Source organism: Coloeus monedula, assembly GCF_965178545.1.
Source record: "Coloeus monedula genome assembly, chromosome: 3".
Taxonomy (NCBI): Eukaryota; Metazoa; Chordata; class Aves; order Passeriformes; family Corvidae; genus Coloeus; species Coloeus monedula.
In genome coordinates this window covers 79629189-79650352 of record NC_138783.1, presented here as the reverse complement: position 1 = coordinate 79650352, position 21164 = coordinate 79629189, and the positions used below count along the sequence as shown (strand labels likewise).

Below are 21164 nucleotides of genomic sequence, written 5' to 3'. Positions count from 1 at the left end.
TGTAGTTAAAATGTGTGCTCAGAACTGGAGGATTGACTTGCCTTGCACACCTGCAGGGTTTGAAAGTGACTCAGCCAATAGTAAAATATGCTTATAGAAAAAGATGCAGGATGAAATTATTGTGACAAAATTCAACTCAAGGCGAGAAGGAAAGGGAAGTTGGTATTTATTTTAAGCACAACCAATTTCAGTCACTCATGTCAAATCTCACAGATTTCAGCCAGCTGTATTTTCGCACCCCCATGCTCACAAGCACCAAGAAGCCAATGTCAAAGCAGCCACTCCAGGCAGGCTGGAGGTCCCCATGGGAGAAAAGGAGTGGTGACCCTTGAGTACGTGCCATGTCTTTGGGGTTCTTCCTTGGCAGTGGAAAACTTGTTCATTGTGCTGGTTTGGGCTGGCATGGAGATAATTTTCTTAGCAGTAGCTGGTATGGGGCTGGTTTTGATTTGTGCCGGACACAGTGTTGATAACTCAGGGGTGTTTTAGCTGTTGCTGAGCAGTGCTTGCACAGAGTCAAGGCCTTTTCTGCCTCTCACTCCACCAGGGAGCAGGCTGGGGGTGCACAAGGAGTTGGGAGGAGGGGATACAGCCACGACAGCTGATCCCAACTGACCATAGGGACATTCCACATCATATGGCATTGAGCACAGGAATTAACCTGGAGGGGAGGGAGGTTGGCCAGAGCAGCAGTTGCTTGGGGACTGGCTGGGCATCTGTCACTGATGAGCAATTAGGCTGTTGGCAACACTTTTCTTGAGTTGAGGTTTTTTATCTTTGCTTGACTTCTTTTAGCTTTTTTTTTTTTCATTTTGTTTTTTTGCTTGCTTGTTTGCAGGGGGCATGGTGGTGATTTGGGTTTTTGTTTCATTTGCTGAATTATGTTTATCTCAACCCCACAAGTTATTACACTTTTGCCCTTTTAGTTCCCTCCCCTACTCCATGGGGAGGGAGATGAACACGTGCCTGTGTGGGGCTGTGCTGCCTGCCAGGGTTAAATACCAGATACAAATACCAGAGCCACGCAGGTATTTGTATCCTTCAGCTAGTACAGTGTGACGCTCCATCATAACCTTGCTTACCTCATCACCCATAAGTTGTAGGGAGGGTTGCTACCTGTGTGTGTTTCCTCATTTCTGTAGCTTTATGGCCTTTTTCTGTGCTGGGATAGCAAGCAGCGGGCACGCACTGTGCTGGAGCCCTGCTGCCATCCTCCTGCTATCAGACCTCAGGTCTTCTGCTGACAAGTCATCCTGCCATGGCCTTATCAGAGCTCAGACCTCCTGGTCTTGATGTAAACAGCACATTCCTCAGCATTTACTGGTTTAATTGCTGTTAGTCATGTCCTCAGTTATCAATTCCTGCTGCTCCTTCCAACTGTGCTGCTGCTCATGCTTTCACATAAATAATTCTCACTCTGATTTCATTCAAACCATTCTTAATGTCTCTGTTTCAGCTCCCTGGAGCAGTGTGACCTGGGAGGGCCTTTATAATAGAACTGTGTCCAAATGTTGAAGTGCAGCCTGGCAAATGCTTTTAGAGACCATTGATGGACTCTTTCTACGAGACTTCCAAACACATTGGTGTCACAGTGGTACTATTCAACATTTTCACTGGTATTCCAGAAACAAATGTGGAAAAACCCAGCCTATTTAAATTGCATGAAAACAAAGGTCAGTCTCTCCTGTTTTAATTGCACCATACCTTTAAACAAGAATATGCTAGTGTCTATGGCTAGTGTTATCACCTACAAAGTCATGCTTCTAGCAGCAGGCAAAGAAATTAAATACACACGTTATGTCTTGGAAAACAGCACCAGTGAAATGGTTTTAAGGAATCTTCTGAACATGGAGCTTCCCATAAACAAACTCCTAATGTAATTCTGTGGCAAAGAGAATTACTGCAGCAAGTGGATCTAAACAGAATGTGTTGTGGTAGTTTTATCTTGTCCTACAGAACCTGTGAAAACAGTTAAATGACTCTGGTACTGGGTGGACACTGGGGCTGAGGTTTTAAAATGTTGTACTGAAGAATTTATATAAAAGCCACAAAAATCCAAATTCAAGGAATATATGGTAGGAGATCTGGGGGACAGCATTTCAACTTGCCGAGTTAAAATCTGAGGAGTTTACAACACAAAACCAGATTTTTCTAAGTGACTAGAGAGTGCTGCAAGGCTTTTTTTATTTTGATTAAGGAAGCCATAACTGAGATGGGATACTGCAGCGAGGCAAAATCAGATTAGAAGTTCGAATCAGATTCTTAATCCCTATCAACAACTCCATTAAGCACTATCAGTGGTGCTGAATTCCAAAGGTCTTGGTGCAGTGTTGCTTAATTACAATTTTATTTCTGATATAGTTAACCTGAGGTTCAGAGCTAATGGTCTCTCTTAGGTCTAAATGCTAAAACCAAAACTTGAAATCCTGGTATCATTAGCTGTTATGAGCTAATGTTAGTTACTGTTAACCTGTTCTGTTTCATGGCTTTTTTATAACAATGTTCTGGAAAAGCAGAGGAATGCAGTCTGTAACATGATGATTTTAGAACGTGGTCTTCTTGTTGACTGGGTTTTAACTCAGGACAGCACATTAGTACTGATCACAAGACTTGTGTTCAGCAGCCAGATTTCAGCCAGGCATCAATCACAGCAGAAACTCGTACCACAAGCACTCCTGAAGCAGTTTCCAGGCAACTACATCCTAATATTTCTAGTGTTTGAAGTGATTTGAAATTTATAAACAAAAGAATTTCTGGGATGCTTCTTTGAGAGAACAGGGTCTTGCATGAATGATCTACAACTTCAGTCTTGTTCCTTTTCTTGGCCTCCACCTTTCAGGTAGCAATGAGAAACTTTATCTCAGTTTTGGGTAGTATTTATCAGCTTCTACAAGACAGGTATGTCATTTGGTCCATGCAGCATGAAAGTTGGATTTTGTTTGATCCTGTCAAAAGCAACAAAGTCCTGGGTTGAAGTTCTTAGAAGCTGGAATTCCTCAACTGAATTTCACCCATGATGTGTCTTGTGTCCTGATTTGTCATTTTGAAACTGTTCAAACTTCATATAGCCATTTAATGGTGTCCTGGGAATGGCTGCAAGTTCTTGTAGCTGTTCTTCTTCTGGCTCAACTTCCAGATATCTGACTGGGGCTGTGCTGCAAACTGAGCTCATTTAAATTAATAAGCATGTGACAAAATTTGCAGTATACTTTGATGTCTTCTTTATTTGTAAAAGCTGCTTATTGAGGTGTGGTCCTCCTGCAGCTTGCAAGTCTTTCATTTTGGCTTTTTTCCCCCCTTCTAACAAATTGCAAGTCACATACGCATGATATTACGTTGGAGTTATTTGTCAAACAGCTAAATATTGATAGGAAGCATTTCAATTCAGCCTGTTTCAACACCATTTGCTTAATCCATTTATCTTGTATATTTTAATTAATTTTTATTCCTTTCAGTTAAGACTAATATGTATCAGCTTGGCTCTATCCTAAGCTAATCCTATCACTATATGTAAATAAAGACATGAACAGATCTCCCTCCTATCCTAGCAGGATGTGTTATATTGCCATTGAAGTTTACAAATTCCTGCCCAAAACCTGCACTAAATTGTTCTTTCCTTTTTTTATGTATTGCATGCAATTTATATATACAGTGGTCATCAGGACCATTTTTCAGGTCCTATATTAAAAAATAACTGATACATATTTTATTTATTTATTTATTGGCAATAAATATTAGCATCTTACTATCACAGAATATTTTGAGTTGGAAGAGACCGAGACCCACAAGGATGATAAGAGGGATCATCCAGCTTCCTGACCTTGTCTCAGGCCTGGCTTCTCCCTTACTGAAACCTTAATTCTTTAAAACCTCTTTGCTAGGAGAACTGAAACACTACATAAAAGATCAGGTGCAGTTTATCATCTCTGTTCCTTCTGTCTGTTGTGGTTACCAAATATGTCAATCTGTTGTTAAAAAAAACCAAAACAGTGAGGTACTACAATGAAGGTTAAATGGCACCTCTCTATCACCAATAATTTAAAACACAATTAATATGACTCCAACTTCACCCTGATACAAAATGTGGTAGCACCTGTTAGGAGGATGTGGCAATGGTTTCATAATGTATAGCTGCATTGCATAACAGCAGGAGTGAAAAATACATGTTTAATCATGAGAAGGGAAAAGATAAGTCAGGTACAGTGTGCTCTTCTGCCTGGACTGACCTTTCCACCTGACTTTTGGGCCAGCTCATTTTCAGCAGCCTGGCTGCTGAAGTATTTTTGGTTCTGTCGGTATCAGCTTCCTTTAGATAAAGTCCACTGGTCTTCCTCCTCACCAGTCCATCTGCAAGGCCCAGTCTCTGAACACTCCTCTTTGGCCATTTTTTATTCTTTTCAGATCTGGTGCCATTGTTCCGGGGGAAAAAACGGGTGGTTTTCTTCCTTGTGGATAAACTATTTAGCCAAAGTCCTTCGCTGTGTTCAGCTCCTCTTTCAAAGCACGTGTCAGCAGCAGAGATCTTCAAACAATAGTTATGGTCAGCACCAAACAGAACATGTTCTTGATATGTCATGGTTCAGCTCATCATGTTTAAGGTGAGCCAGAAACAAATACTTTGAACTGTGCACTTGTACTACAATGGTGTCCTAAAGCTCACTTCAATCCATTCTGAACATGGGCATTTTGCACCACAAATCTGTCTTCCTGCTTATTAATAACCCCATGCAGCAAATTGGGGATGTTAGTGAGGATCTTTGGTGGGACAGCGTCCATCTCTGCACAAGCTTTTTGAACAAACTGGGGGTTTTCTGTAGTAGGCAATATTTGCCCTATGAAAAACATCTGTGGTCTCAGCTGAGTGCAATGTAACACTTTTTTTCTGGAAAGGTTTGTTGTACTTCAGAGGAGCTCATCAAGGGTTATTGGATGGAGTATTTCAAGCCTCAGGCACATACCCAGCATCAGCTGTTGCCAAGTGAACCATAAAGGAGAAGTTCAGTGTGAATATTACCAAAACCAACTATGGCTGAGAGGCATTGTTAGAAGTTTGTTTTATCTCATAACAGACGGAATAAGAAGTTATTTTAGTAGGATGCAGGAACCACTCCTTGTCTCCAGGAACTGTAAGTGAATGGATATGGGAGCAAGAGGATGGTACTTTGTTCTTTGACCAGGTTTTCTCATCCACTTTTTAGAAATGTTCTCAAAACCAGAATAAAATCTATCTTTTTCAATATGAGGCTTAAGGTGGATACTTCTTTTTGGGACACACCAATAAGTAATAGAGAGGTGGTAATAGACAAGCAATGTGATTTTATCAGAAAGGAAATCAGGAAGTAAAACACAATTCAATATGTACACTGTAATGAAAAAGGCATTTCTGTTCTTGTGGAGAGAATGCAGATAAATAATTTCTGCTTGAACATACTTGATTTTTTACCATAAGCAAAAGAGAGGTATTGCTGCAGCAGTAGCAGGACTTGGTAAAGACAGCACTTCTGATCAATATTATATTAGTTAAAAAGAATTTTTAGATGTCCTCGAAACTGCTATTAATAAAGCATTGGTTTCTAGTAGCAATATGCAAGCTTAAATACGTAAGTTAAAAGTTTTTAACTCCAGTATTGAAAGAGAAAAACGTGGGCCCTATTCTAGTACTTGTTTCATCTGAAGCTTTGGCAGTTTTGGATGGATAAGCCTGGATTAACTTCTGATACACAAAGTAACAGTTCTCAGCCACTCTAGTTCAAGCAATTTCAGAAGTTTGCTCTCTGGAAAATGATTTTACAACCTATTTCTAAAATGTTTAAGGGTCTTAAAGCCTTTCCATAATAACAAGCCCATCCATTTTAGGCTACTTTTTTCTGAGCTTTTACCTATAACTAGCTAGGGGTATTTTAAACAGCTTTGCTTTTGACCAAATGTAATTGCTTGTTTATGGAAGAATGCACTACATTGCAGGCTAATCTGTTCTGCATCCGTTTCCAAACAAACAAAAAATAGAGCAATTAATTCTGCTTGCATGCCCTTCCCCTCTTTTGTTTTTTCTTTTGCTTTTCAGTATAGATTATAGGGAAAGATTGCACTGCTTTTGCATTATGGACTGCTTCTATTATAGAAAATGTTTCCTGCATATGTAGTGTATCTGTTGGCTAGGCTGAGCAATTTGAAATCTTTATTTTACAAGCTTTTCATGTAGCATGTGTGTGGGATCACAAGATTTACAATGGGACAACTCCATGACCTCATTATAAGCAGACTTGGTATTTTAGAATGCTTTAGAACTTTAGAAAGGTATCATCATATTATATAGGCTTTTTGGGGTATAGAAGTAAAAATGTTAAGTGTGAGAATCTGATTAATATTTGCAAAGATTTGTAACTGTTCTGTTTTTACAGATGGAGAAGTTTAGACAATTCACTGAAGAGTCAGTGTGTCAATAGCAAAGAAAGAAATAGCAAAGCTTTGAGTTCTGAACCCCTGTTTTCAACCCATTAGGCCTGTTACTGTCTGATTAATAACAGCTCTTTCTGCAAAACTTGTTCATTTATAAAAATACAAAGTCAAAAAATAACTACACACTCTGCAAACTTTTACAGCTCAGAAAGCAGTGAAAATTAAGTCTTGATCAATATATGGAACAAGATATAACCTTTGATTAGGCAGCATATTATTTTTAAACATTAAAACTACTATAAAAATAGTGGTAGGTTTTGTGATCATTACCCTCTCCATACGTAGCCACCATGCTTACCAGAAGAATCCTGTGCTCAATTTTGTGTCTCTTGCTACAGTAAAGATATTGAGGTGCTGGAGTGCCTCCAGAGAAGGGCAACAGAGCTGGTGAAGAGTCTGAAACCTACATCCCATGATGAGTGGAGGGATTATTTAGCCTGGAGAAAAGAAGGCTCAGGGGAAACCTTCTCACTTTCTACAACTACCTGAGAGGAGGTTGTAGCAACGTGGGGGGAGGTCTCTTCTCCCAGGTAACAGGTGACAGGAGGAAAGGGTCTCAAGTGGCAACAGGGAAGGTTTAGAGTGGATATTAGGAAAAATTTCATCACTGAAAGGGCTGTAAAACATTGGAACAAGCTCCCCAGGGAAGTGGTTGAGTCACCATCCCTGGAGGTATTTAAAAGACAGGTAGATTCTACGATTCTAAGAAGAGGAAACTGCAAGAGCAAGTCATGTTATATCCTTTATTCTCCTTCCCGTTGCATCCTTCCCTCAGCAAAAGGATTTTAGGCAGAAAGAGAGAGATGGCAATTTGATTTTCAATCTTATGAGAGGAGGAGGGAGAAACAAAAATAAAAAGACCAACTGGTGGAAAGGAACCCATCTGCCAGGATTAGGGTTCTTTAAAACGTCTGAAAATAGATGTTTCCCGACTGAGCTGCCAAAAAGTGTCTCTGCTCACTCTTTTCAGGATAGCTTTCAGCACCAGAATTGCAGTAATTTTCATTACAGGACTACAATTTCTGTGTTGCTGGTGCTACTTTTTTGATGAGGAATGTGCTACAAGGCCATAGACAATCATTTGTTTGTTGGTATCTCCATGAGATGCTTCTGAGAAAGGGAATATGTTTCAACACATATGAATAAACATGTGCTTTAAAGAAAGAAATGGTTGGGTGTATTTAAACAGCAGGTGTAGCCTGAGTGGGAAGAAGTCCAAACATTTTGTGCAGCACTCAGTAAGATCCCAGACTTTGCTTTTGTCCTGACATGAAAATATTCTTATGGGAAGTGTTCAAGTATCTGTGGAGTTTCCTCCAAAATTCACACTCCAATGTTTTCAGCCTAAGAAGTGGATTAATCTGACTGTATTTACAAAGTTATTTGTAGGCAGAAGCTGAAAAGGCTGTTGGTAATCTTTGGCCCTTACAACTGGGTTGCCAAGGAAAAAACCCAATTGCTGAAATACCTAAAACTAGCACAATTCACTTCATCTTTAGAAAAAGTATTAACCTTCATGGTCAAATTTGTAATGATTTCCTAAAAAACTATTTCCCTGTCATTAAGTATGTTCCCTGTAATTCTGCATAACAGCATTGCTCAATGGGAATATGTTGCTTCTCTTCTCTCTGATTCCTCTTGGAAGACAGTTTCCTGTTCCTTGAAAAAGTTTTTTTTGTTGAGGGAAGCAGCAAGTGACCTAGCAATATGTTATGCTGACAAGTAGATTATTTATGTGCTGCAGTTTCAGTTTATGAAATACATTATGTAATTTTAAGTGGTTTATGTACGGTCATATTATAACCTTTGTACTGAATGCATTTTACTCAGATGCCTTTGCAAGAAGGAAAAAGCTGTTGTTGGTTGGATTTCTGTTGTTGAGGTTTGGGGTTTCTTTTATTTTTTTTTCTTTCTTTTCAAAATCTCCCACCCTCTTAATAGGAAATTGGGTTGACCTATTAGATTTGTTTACATTCCTGCTAAGTAATAGCAGATCCTGGGCTTTTCAAGTGTGAGAAAGTAAGAAGACCTCCTTGTTCTAGAAGCTGACAGAACAAAATAACTGGATTGTGTTGTGGTGCTGATTGGGAATCAGTTGCTCAGGAGTGTCAAGAACAAAGAAAATAAGTATATGTCTTGGTTTGAAAGACAGGTGTCTGCTAACGAAGGCAGGAGCCTCCCTTGGAATGGAAAATATGACCCCCTTCCCTCCGAATTGTTATAATTTTGGAATTAAGGGGCTTTCAGGCGAAGATATGGGAAAAAGAAGAACAGTTCTTTACTAGGATGTAGAACAAGTTAAACAAACAACAATAACTATGGCAGCAACAACAAACAGACCCAGGAACCCAGCGCCAGCCTCTCTCGGCTGTCGGGCCCTTTCCCGTGGGGTGCAGCTCCGCTCACGGCCGGCAGGGGCGCCGGTGGCTCCCGGCCGGGCAGGGCAGGTGCGATGGTTGCCGGCGCCTGCAGGGGGCGCTGTGGCGCGAAGTCAGGCGTGTCCTCCCTCGCGCGGTAATGGCGGACAGGCTACGTGGTGAAGATGTGCTGCAGCAGGAACCTCGGAGCAGTGGCTGGAACAGCAGGGCAAGCTCACCCGGGGTAGCAAGCAAGAGGTAGCAAAAACTCCGCAGCTGTAGCAGGGGCCACAGGGTATCCCGGCAGGCAGGGGGTATGGGTTAGAGTGCAGCAAAAAAAGCCTGAGGCAGCGGCAGAAAGCAGCGGAGCTGGGCAGTGGCAGCCGGGCTCCTCCACAGCAGCTGCCGCGTGCAGCTGGGGAAGCACGCCCTCCGGGACGGGGTCAGGGGTCAGGGTCCCGGGTCCCAGTCTTTTCACCTGAGGCACCTGAACAGATGGCAAGGGTCCTTTCTTTTGGTGAGGTAGAGTTTTAATAAAGTCCCAGTGCAATGGCCACTCTTACGAGCAGGGCTCTACTCATGGTAGAAGAAAGGCAGCAGGAGACGGAACCCCGCAGTAGTGACGAATTCTCCCCACAGCGACCACAGGCTCTCTCCCTTCCGAACACTGAGAGAACAAGAGCTGCACCCAACCCCGTTTTCGCAGTCTAAATCTCCGGTATCTCTGCCCTACAGGAGAAACCCCAGGTAAAGAGAGTAGCCAGCTGAACCCCTCCCCTGAGCTGTGGCCACTTCTTTTGTCTCTCTTAAGTATCAGGTCATTATTGTCTCCTAGCAACACATATGGCAGAAAATTCCTTAAGAGAAAAAAAAAAGGAGAACTCCTAAAACCCCAACAGTATATAACTGCATAGATCAATAATAACACATCTTTTTGCTTGTTTGGAGAAGTATTACAAAAATTTGGAGACTACTTAGAGAAGGTTAGAGGTGCTACTAGAAAAGACCAAAGAGAAGTAGAGAGGCAGAGAAGCCCTCAGGGGTACCACAGTGTGCAGGTGAATTAATCCAATTGAGCACTGGATGCTTTGATCTTTCAATAGCAACAAAACTGATCAAGATTTCTAAGATGAAATACAAAAATTGGCTTTGTAGAGACTTCACGAGAGAGCAGCGAGATAAATTAATCTGTTGAAATCCAGTTGCACACTAAATTATATCAGATACTGCTGTTAAAGTTTTCATTTAGATCTGAGCAATACACAGGACAGCTCTGGGTAGTGGAAAGAAGGAAGCTTTTTAACCTGTGGTGAAAATATGACTGTGTAAATAACATGAAAATCCATTTCAGCAGGAATGAGTCCATCTGCAAACTTCTAACAGGGCTTCAACAGGTAGACAGTATGAGCTCTTGGTCTCCAGCTGCAGAATTTCAACACTGGAAAATGCATCTCTAGAAAATTATATGATCTTGTCCTGTTACCTGAACTCAAAATATGTTATTTCCACTGTGGACATTGATGCCAGCTGAAATCAGGTATGCTTTGTATACCAGTGCTGCCTCACCCACCCCAAAAAGGATGTACAAAGTCAAAAGATGTTAGGATGTTTTTCCTTGAAATCTTGTAAGATGATTTATTCAGGGGTGGGGTGTGTGTGTGTGTGCATGTGTGTGTTGGGTGCATCACTTAAAAATAATCCTTTAAATATCTTCACGAGTTAAATACAAATCTCACATCAGTTCCTAAACATTGTGTCACTTTAACTCTGGTCTTTTAACATCTGCTTGAGTCAAAACACAGATTGGTCAAGAGATGACACTTGTACTTGCGTGGTCCAGTCAACATGACTCATGTTGTAGGGTTGATTGCATAAACTGACAGGATAATCCAGCCAGCCCTAGCAGCTGCTGTGCTGCTGGCATTCTCGTGTGCTGTCCTTAAGAAAAAAAGAAGACCACAGCTTGGCTAAAAACATACTAGTAGTGAAACTTCAGCAGACACAATGCAATGAGAAACTAAAAATCAAAAATGTCAGGCTTCACAGCACAGATCTAAAGTTTCAGGAGAATAGCAATGTGGCAGTACAAAGAAAAAAACTATTGAAGAGGTGATTGGGTGATTTCAAGGTGCTTTGAACAACATTCAGCATCCTTGCACTGCCTTAGGTAAGAGAGGGTGATGCTGTGTGCCAGGCAAATTCAAATCTAACATGAAGAAAAGCAGAGGTACATAATTCAGAATAAAAAATGCTTTCACCACCCAGTGAAAGGCTTGAATCCTAGAATGGTGCAGGATACTCATGCCCTTGTTACTATATTTTTTGTTGAATACAGTGACATACTTCAAGGGTAGAAACAAGTGTTTGTCTGTAGTAGAAAGGAATATGTAAAGGTTTTGAATCAGGAGCTCTTTTGTTCTGCCCTACTTACCTTGCTAGCTGCCCTTAATACTTATGCTAACACTCCTACTTGTCTACCCCACATACCTGCTGGGAGTGCCCTTCCTTGGCAGGGAGAATCTCCCAGCTCCAGAGATGGGTTGCACAACATCTGACCGTAAATCGGCACCAAAACTGGGATTACTGCATGTGTTTTTGTTCTCCTCGTCTCGTGCCTGATGCGTCACGAAGGCGCAACACGTGCCTGTGGTACAAAGGCTCAGGCTGAAGGCTGGATCCACAAAGGCCTTTCAGGGCTGGAAGGGGTGGTCACATCTCTCAGTCCAAAGGGAAGATATTTAATGCCTCCTTGCAACTGTCAGCTAAGGCTGATTTCCATACAGACCTGCGTTTCCAGAACCAAGGTTCCCTATTAAATCCAGGCTTTGGACAAAAGATCCCCTTCAGATTCCCCAAGGGGAAAACCGATGGAAGGAAACAGCAGCAAAGGTGTTGTCATGATGGAGATGAATATAAAGAGGAAGTGGACAAGGAGTAAATTTGGCTCTACCAAGGAAACAATGTTATCAGAGTAAATGAAGGGGAAACAAAACAATCGTAGTTATCAACCACAGGTTATGTTTTCGGCAAAAATAAAAGGAACAAACCCACATCTTGGCAGGAGTGACTTCACAATGTATTGTTTACCATTAACTCATTAGGTCTATATCTGCCATATTGGTTAACTTTGCATGTTGTCACCGGCACAGGACTTCTGCCATCAGTCTGGGGCAGCTCCAGGTAAATACAGTTCACTTATTTACTTTATTTAGGCACAAGCCTCTGCTCTAGTTCCCAGTCCCCTGCTTTACTCTCCACCCACACGTTCAGTGTGTGTACATAAAGACATGCCAGAGAAGCCAAGTCCCTTCTGGGCCGTAGCCCATGAACTCTTTTCCTTTTTCTGAAGACAATTGCTTGTGAAATGCTGCTGAGCTGGGCTGGCAGGCTGGGTTGGTAGAAACCTCTTTCTCTGCATGTCCCTGGTCTGGTTCAGAAATCTCCTGAAGAAGCAAATCCATATGTTTTGGGACCAGAGTTGTTCCTTGCAGGCAAATTGAGTGAGCATCTCGAATACCAACCTCTGTCTCTATGTGTGCACAGCACTCAGTGGCTGTACTGCTGCTGCTTGAAAGCAGCTGAACTGCTGCAGACCCCTTCTCAGGGACCCTTGCTGCCCTCCTTCCCAGCAGTCCCCATCTCCTCCAGACCATCCCACCTGTTACTTGCTCTGCTAGCAAAACATGACACAGTGAATGAGAAAAGTCACAGCAAACAAATCACGTTTTTTCCCCTGAGATTCCCTATCTGGAAAGCAGGAATAAACTTTCCTGAAATGATGCATTATCTTGGGAGGAGTAGTTACTGGGAAGTGACTAGTGTTAGTGTTTGGCTACTACCATCATGAAAGCCAAATGGATTGTGGTTGTACAGCAAGATCCATTAGCCTTTGTTTAGAATGAATTAATGTACAACCTCAATCAGTTTGCAGCATCTGATCCAATACTGGCTATCCCATGATGAGCTGCACACCCCTGCAAATTCTTTATCCTTGTTACAATTCTTCCAATCCACAAAATGAGCCAGAAACATCTCTTAATATTTATAAATCACACATAATCTGAACAGGTGGTAATTTGCCCGAATTTTCTTTAAAATACTTCAGTCTTAATTGATAGTCCTTAAATAATGAATAGTTGTTATCAACTATTCCATGTTATGGACTCACCACTCCAGCTCCTCTGAAATGATCATGTTCTTCCTTCCTAGGAGATGCAAGGAAACAATCTTACTGACTAAGCTACAACCTTTAACTGAGCAATATGTGGGACCATCCCTCCAGTGGAAGGATCATTACAGCCAGGAACACACAGCTTGGGAGGTTCCTGCAGAGCACTGATGGTAACTTTTTGACACAGGTGGTGGAAGGACCATCAAGGAGACCTTGAACTAAGAAAGAAGGACTGGTTGGGGATTTAAGGGCTGGGAGCAGCCTTGGTTGTGGTGACCATGAGATGGTGGAGTTCAGGATCCTGTGTGGAAGACCGGGACAGTTGTTGCTGTTGGGGCGGTCACGACACACACAGACAGTGCCTCTTTCAAGGGCCAAAAAGCCATTTATTAAACAAAGCAGCCTCTTTTATACACTTTTTGTATGTTATCATTCGTGTTACAGATTCATCAGCTGCTAAACTACTACAATATACTTACTGGCTGCTACTAACTAAAACATATAGTCATTGGCTCCCTATGGCCTAGGCGTTCAAGCATTCAGAAAAATAACAGGTGCAGATATGTTGCTGTTTTCTCCTTCTACTGTTTAACTTTTGTGCTTCTGTTGATACTACATTCTCATGGATAAAAACTAATTGTTTTTCTTCTCACAGACTTTTCTCACAGTCTTTCTCTAGCCAAAGTAACAGGCCTGAGCCATAATTTTACAAGGGCAACAAGGCCTTAATTTTATAAAGTTGTACTTAAATGCCACAGACAGTAAGTAGGATTACAGCCCTGGACTTCAGGAGAGCTAACTTTGGCCTTTTCAAGGACCTACTTGGAGGAATCCCATTGGCTAGGGGCTTAGAAGGTAGGAGGGTCCAAGAGTTAATATTCAAGCATCACTTCCTCCAAGCTCGGGACCGGGTGCATCCCTTTGAGTAAGAAATCAAGGAAAGGGGGGAGGAGAAATGCATGGATAAGCAAGGAGCTTCTGGTAAAATTCAAACAAAGAAGGAAGTTTATGGAACATGGAAAAAGACACAGGCCACTGGGGAGGAATATGGCAACATTATCAGAGTACGAAGGGATGAGATGAGAAGGGCTAAGGCCTGTTTGTAATCAAGGCCAAGAAGGGCTTCTTTGAGTACAAGTAGGAAAAGCAACACGAGGGAAAACATGGGCCTGCTGCTGAGTTAGGTGGGTGCCCTGGTCACAAAGGACACAGAGAAGGTGCAGTTACTGAATGCCTTCTTTCAGTTGCTACTGCTAAAGCCAGCCCTCAGGAATCCCAGACCCTGAAGCCAAGAAAGAAAATCTGGAGACAGAAAGACTTTCTCTTGGTCATAGAGCTGGATTAGAGATCAAGTAGGCAAACTTAACACCCACAGATCCATGAACCCCAATGGGATGCACTCATGAGTGCTGAGGGAACAGGCAGATGTTATGCTAAGCCACTCTTCTTCATCTTTGAAAGGTCATGGAGAACAGGAGAGGTGCCTGAGGACTGGAAGAAAGTCAAGGTCACTCAAATCTTGGAAGTGGGTGAGAAGGAGGGCCCAGAAAACTACAAGCCTGTCACAGCTTCACCTCAGTCACTGAAAAGGAGATGGAATGGCTCATCCTGGTTGTCATCTCTGAGCATGTGGAGGGAAAGAAGCTTATGAGGAATAGTGAAGATGGATTCACTGAGGGGAAATTTTGCTTGATCAGCCTGATTGCCTTCGATGGCATGACTGCCTGGGTGTATGAGGGGACAGCAGTGGATGTTGTCTACCTTGACATCAGCAAGGCTTCTGACAGTTTCCCTCATAGGTAAACATGCTTAATTCTTCAAATTTATGCTGGCTGACTTTTCTATTACACCTTGAAAACATGCTTCTGTGAGTTCACAGTTTTGTAGAAGAAAGCAGAATTGCATTTTTGTTTGCTGAGTATTTAACAGCCCTGCTGTGCTCTGAGTTCTCATCGAAAGGGAGCGTCACTGGGAAACTTAAATCCTCTGAGAACAAATTCTGTCCCTCCTACGAGTACAACCATAAAATAGCCCCACAGAGATCAACCCTGTGGCATCAGCTTACTAAAGGAAAGCAGAATCCAATTCACCTCAGAAATAGCTGTGAAGCAATTGTATCTACTTTTATCTCACTCGGTGGGACAAATTAAAATGTGTACTTATCAGGGTGAATTCTTTGTGGATTAACAGAGACCTTAAAAATTGAAAGATAACACGAGGGAAAGCCAGGGTGATCCAGCTAGCTCATTTATCCCAAATTTTTGAGAGAACAGCTGTTTTTTCTTACTTTCTGCATGCCACTTGTATGTTGCTTTCAAGGAAGAAACATTGAAGGCCTACCCTTTGTTTTCACTAAATGCATGGGTCTATATAAGATATGCCTGGGAACTACCCTTTTACCACCATTGTTCATGCAATGGGAAGTTTCCCATTGTTCATGAAAGAAATGACATATTTAATTTCATACTTTAACAGCAAATGGTGGCAGTATCTCAATTATTTCTGTAGATGAACAAGCCATTGGAGGTTTCAGCATTCTTTGCTGCATTACAGATTGCTTGTTTTGCTGGAGTAACCATAATAGAGAAATGCAACACTGCCTGTGCTGTGTGGCCATATATATATATATCCCACTGAGAAGTGATATATGACTAGCATCAGCTGTGTCAGTGGAGCTTATGCAGCAAGATTTATTTTTCTTATGGGAGAGCTTGCTATAAATATAGCTATTACCACCTACTCATGTTTTATCTTAAGAATTTATTCACAAATTTTAACAGTCAAGCATACAGGTAACTGCCAAGAGGTTAGAGCTCCTTTGAGTAGATTACTCCCATATAGACACAATTTCAGAAATCCAGGTTCAGCTGTAGCTCTGTATCACAAATCAGAGCAGCCTTCTGAACCTGAAGTGCTGAGTGTAGATCTTCCAAATTGCAATGCATTGCAATGCTTGTTTGATTTGTAGCCAAGATGAAATGAACCTGTTCAGCAGCCAGGTAATTATTAAGTTGCATGCCATAGAAAATGCTATTGGATTGGTTGCATAGAGTGTAACACTGTATCTTCAAGCCTCAAAGAAGGAGTTTATTCTTCTGTCAGAAAATTCTTTCTTGGCAACGTCTGCTAATATTTTACTGTTTCTGCATTCTGAGTCCTTCAGGTCCTGGTAACATGCAGCTTCCCCAACCTACTCTTCTTGTCAGCCTCACACTCTCGCTCTTCTTCTCATGCTAAACTTCTCATCCATTTATTTCACGTACATGGCTCAGTAAAGTGCGTGCAGGAAATGTACATCAAGTTGTATTGATGTGCATTCCCCTGGCTTTCCCTGCGGCTTGGTAGCATAAGTGGCACACGGGCCAGGTGTCTGCTGTGGACTGACCAAGTGATGAGCAAACTGGGTCATAGAAACATAGACTCACAGAATGGTTTGGGTTGGAAGGGGTCTTTAAGTTCATCCAGTTCCAATGCCCTGCTATGGAGAGAGACACCTTCCACAGACCATATTCCTCAAAGCCCCATCCACCTGGCCTTGAACACTTCCAGGGATGCATCCACATCTTGTCTGGACAACTTCTCAGAAGCACCAGTTCATGGGAGCCACAGGTCAGAGATCATTAAAAAGCGGTGGCAGCAGCAGTCGAGGAAATCTGTTTCCTTGGCTTGAGAGGAGCGAACGAGGCAGAAAGCCGCCCTCCACATAGTGTGTATTCTACTTACTCGCTTACTAAGTTTTCCCTTAACGCCGTTGACATCAAAGGGACAACGTGCAGCTGACGGCACTGCACAGCGCTCGGTTCAGCTGACGGCACTGTCTCGGTGCTTCCTGATGGCCAGAGAACGAAGGAAGCCCCGAGCGGCCGGGGACAGCCCTCGTTTAGCAGCCGCAAGGGGAGCAGGCGGCCGGGAGGAGCGCCGCAGAGCGCTGCGCTCGGGCAGCCCGGGCGGATCGTGGCGGGTCAGGGCCAGGTGAGCCCCGGGATGGCTCCCCAGCGACAGTGACCCGCTCCCCGCCCCGACACCTGTGCGGCGCCGCCCCGCACCACCCGGAGCCAGGCGGGGCCCCGCCGCCGCCCTTAAAGCCCGGCTGCCCCCGGCAGCTTCCTTCCCTCTTTCCCGCCTTTCCTTCTGTCTTTCAGCCCCGAACGCTCCGGCGGGACCGCGCCGCCGACATGGGTAGGTGTGGCGGTGTGGGATGGGGCAGCCCGGAGTGGGTAGCGGTCCCCGGCCCGCGGGAGGGATGCCGCCCCGGGATGAGCACCGCGGGATCCTCAAGCCGATTCCCTCCGAGCCGGGTGATCGTGCCGGGCTGTGAGCTGGCAGCATGGCCAAGGGTCCTGCTCGCCCAGGGCTGGCTCCGCTGCTCGGTGTCGGTCTGGGGAAGTCCCCGGGCACTCTTGCGTCTCTACCTCTTCCTCCGGGGCGGTTCTCCCTCTGGCAACGCTTTATCCTGGTTTACATGACCCTGCCTTGAAACCCGAGTGAGAGCCGAGCGATGTTGCCTCGGTCTCTGTAAGCTCTTTGAGCTGAGCCCCTGGCGGGTAAGGTTTACCCTACACTACACTTTTAAGGCATGTGGAGCTTAAGATCTGAGCAGAAGTGCGGTGTATCTCGCAGATGTTAAATAATGCTTTTTCATCGAGAGTGTTTACCTAGGGTTGACCTAGTGTTTTTTAAAAACACAGATACACAGGTGGAAGATTGAGATAAGGGCAGAACCCATTTAGCTAATGAATTCTGAAGATTTTTTTCCTGTCTAAACTGGAACACTGAGCAGTAGATGTACAAAAAATAATTTTTTTGTGATGTATCTCTCTCCATTGCCTTTTGTTGGACCTTTGGTCCTTCAGTGTCTGTCTGAGCACATTGGTGTCTCTCATAGCAAGCGGTTCCTGGGCTTGGAGAAACCTTATCTCACAGAGGGAAGGAACCTGAAATGTCCGCCCTCCACCCCCCAAAAAAAAAAACCACCCAAGAAAGTGCCATTGCATCTTCAGCAAGGAAATCTGTGTTCTAGGGACAAGCAACTGTAGTAATGAGCAGGCAGAGCTGGTCAGTGGTGCTGCCCAGGGGTTAACTGGGGTCTTGCTGGCTTGAGCAGACAACGAGGAAAATGGTGATAGCTCTGCAAAGAGAAAGAAATGGGATGCAGCTGGGTGTGCTCATGTAATATCAGGCTTGCTGCATTATAGGTTTGCTTGGATAGTTTCTGTGTTGGTGTTTTTTGGAATAGCAAGGTGTGAAACAGGGACTCCTGGAGGGGGATGTCCTGATGGTAGCAGCATCTTTGTGAAGGTGCTGTAAGGCTGCTGCAGGGAGCAGGGGCAATAGGCTTGTCTGTGCCCCAAGTCAGGTGTCAGGACCATAGGCTTGCTCTGGAGCCAGAAACATCCCAGGTGACAGTATGGGTATGGACAGATTTATTGTGTCCACAGACAAGAAGCATTTCATCCAGGCAGAGTTGCTGTGATGGCTGCATGGAGCAAGGCAAAGCGCTCCCATCTTGTGTCACGGACTGTGAGCTGCAAGGGATGCAGCATCCCACTACATCTCTCTGACTCCAGGGGAGGAACCACACTGGTGGGAAGGGGTTGGAGCTGTAAGCCTGCCCCGCCTGGCCTGCAAGTTTGGGAAGGAGAGAATGGCCCGCTGATAATTATTTAGATGTGGTGCTGAAGCCAAGAACTGAGTGGCTGTTGACTTCATATTTTTTAAAAAATATTATGTATCTGAAGGGAATACAAAGTGCACAAGCATTGAGAGCTTTATATTGAAAAATGTGGAGCTCTTCTGTGCTTTGTGGTGAAAATGAGCAGTTCTGCAGGTCATTCTTTGTGGGCAAAGAATAAGAGAGGCTGAAGGTTGCCCCTTCAAGAGTGACTGCTCCAACATGCCACAAGCAAATCTCAGATTATCACTGAAAAGGATGCAAAATGTTGGGTGTTCTGTGCTGTGTAGGTCAATCCCTGAAGCTGCCTGACAGTGGAGTCCTTATTTAGTTTAGGTGCCTGTGTTGAAAGGTTGGCTTTAATGCTAGCTGGAGTTTCCCCAACCGTCTCTGTAAAAGGAGAATAGAGGGGTAAAGTCAAAATGTTTGGAAATAATTGTGTCTCTTAAACATTGAAGTCAGACAATGTCTGAAAATAATTGCCTCTGTGATGTCCTCTGTGTAAGGTTTGTTGCAGAGGTGACACTTTTGCCATCAGGAAAGCAGAAAAAACCCCAAACCCAACCAACAACAAGATCCTAGATAATTTTTGCCCAACAGACGGGAGTGAGCTGCCCAGACTGATGTTCTCTGTACATGTCATGAAAAACTGGCAGTGTGATGCACATGTGCTGGAAAGGCCAACAACTGGAAATAACCAAGGAGCTGATAGGAAGATAGGCTCTTGGTAACACCTTGGTATCCTTCAGCGTATCTGCTCGTGTGGGTTGTGGAAGGGGCATTGCCGATAACTTGAATAACTCGTGTACCTGCATGTGCCCTGAACTGGGTGTGTTAGCACTTTCAGAATGTTGCTTGCTCTTTAGGAAAATATATTCTCAAATCACCTGCATAATACTACTGTCTCTGTTGTGAAGGTACTTGTCCACAGCAGTGAAGGAAAGAATCAGAACAATCTGTTTTAGTGATTTCTGGAAATGACCTTATTTAGTATTGTGTCAAACACTATAGTGTTGCTGTCAGCTGTTCTCATCTGTTGTGAACTATGGACAAAATAATGATTTTGGCAAACATACTTTTCTTATAGAGATGTATTATAGGCAGACTTGATTTACAAGGAGGGATTTCAAAGTTCACATCTTGTACTTGGTCTTATCTTAATGACAATGAGTTTGCTCATGTGGTTTTATGGAAAATGTTGGCACCCCCACTATGTGGGCATAGGGCTATTATCTGACACAGTGAAAGCTCAGCCTTCAAGCCTGTCTCCTGAGCTGAGGAAGCCCTGCAGGACTCCACTTGGAGTGCTGCCAGGGGAGAGGGCCTGCCAAGAGCAGCTGGAAGTGACTTCAGGGCTGCAAGCAGCTGTCTGCTCTTGCTGCCCTCAGTGGGACCTCTCTGTTTTTCCAGGTCTTCCCAGGTTAAGATTCAGGTTTTGGGAATGCCTGCTAATGTGGATCACAGAGCTGGGGCTGTATATTCAGTCCTCTAAAAGTCCCTTTTCAGTACTTGACCTCCATCCCTGGCAGGGCATCTTGAGCCTATTCCTTAATCTTGACTTGCCTTAAGGTAACATCCCCAAGAGTGAATTGTAACAGGACTCATTATCTCTGAGTGGCTGGTTTACCACCACCTTGAATGATGTGTGGTGAGCAACCATGGGATGCTTTGACTCATCAGTCCTTTTGAGCTTCTCCTGGCAGTGTATGACTTTATGCACACCCTAAAAGCCCAAAGGCTATCAAGGGAAGTTTTGCCTAATAACTATGAAAACTGTCCCTTTTAGAAACTGAAAATGTACTCACCCTGACCAGTACTGTGTTTACATTTAATTTGTTTATTTAGAGTTGAACCTTTTTTGAATCTTCCATTGGTTTTAAAGGAGTATTACTTAAAAGTTGCCATTAACTCGTATTTTGGTTTTTTCCCCTCCACAGGTGGAAAAACTACCGGCAAGTCGGTAAGTATTGTTTTCCCTTCTAAAAAGTTGCTCTACTGACTCTCTTTGGGTTATGTTGTTTTGGTAATGTTAGCAGTGCCCAAAGTAAAAATCACTCTATAAACATACATTAAATGTATACAATAATGTATACATTATTGTATACAATATAATGACTTACTGGCCAACACGTGCAAAAGCAGCCTAGTAACTTATTAAATTCTAGCTAAGCATTAGTGTGCTCTGCACCTGATAAAATGTCTGAAGAGCCTTTGCTGACTGAGCAGACATTGGTGGGAGGAGCTTGGTCCCTGGAGCCCATCTTTCTTGTGGCTGAGTTATCATCATCCACCACTCTTGAATCTTTGAACTGTTACTGATATGTGTTTCAGCAACCCTATCTCTGCCTTTGCTTTTCTTATCTTGCAAGGTTTTACTCCACAGACTTTCCCTTGGCTTAGTGGCTTCCTCAGCAGCCAAAGTCAAAGCTGTGCAGCAGGGTGGTGGCATGCCCAGGGCAGGGCAAGGTTACAGAGGGCATTATAAAACATAACCTTCAGGTTACCT

The 21164-nt window shown here is 43.4% G+C and overlaps 1 protein-coding gene across 1 annotated transcript in view; it reads left to right on the top strand.

Moving 5' to 3' along the window:
• Positions 1 to 8976: 8976 nt before the first annotated feature.
• SLC15A1 (solute carrier family 15 member 1) overlaps positions 8977 to 21164 on the top strand; it is a gene marked incomplete at both ends in the record, with an annotated part of 33025 nt that continues 20837 nt past the window's right edge. Inside the window, 4 exons of the mRNA XM_082277827.1 lie at positions 8977 to 9060; positions 16751 to 16948; positions 17130 to 17427; positions 20596 to 20618. Of these exons, the coding sequence (XP_082133953.1) occupies positions 8977 to 9060; positions 16751 to 16948; positions 17130 to 17427; positions 20596 to 20618 (603 nt within the window). The remainder of the gene's footprint in view (positions 9061 to 16750; positions 16949 to 17129; positions 17428 to 20595; positions 20619 to 21164) is intronic.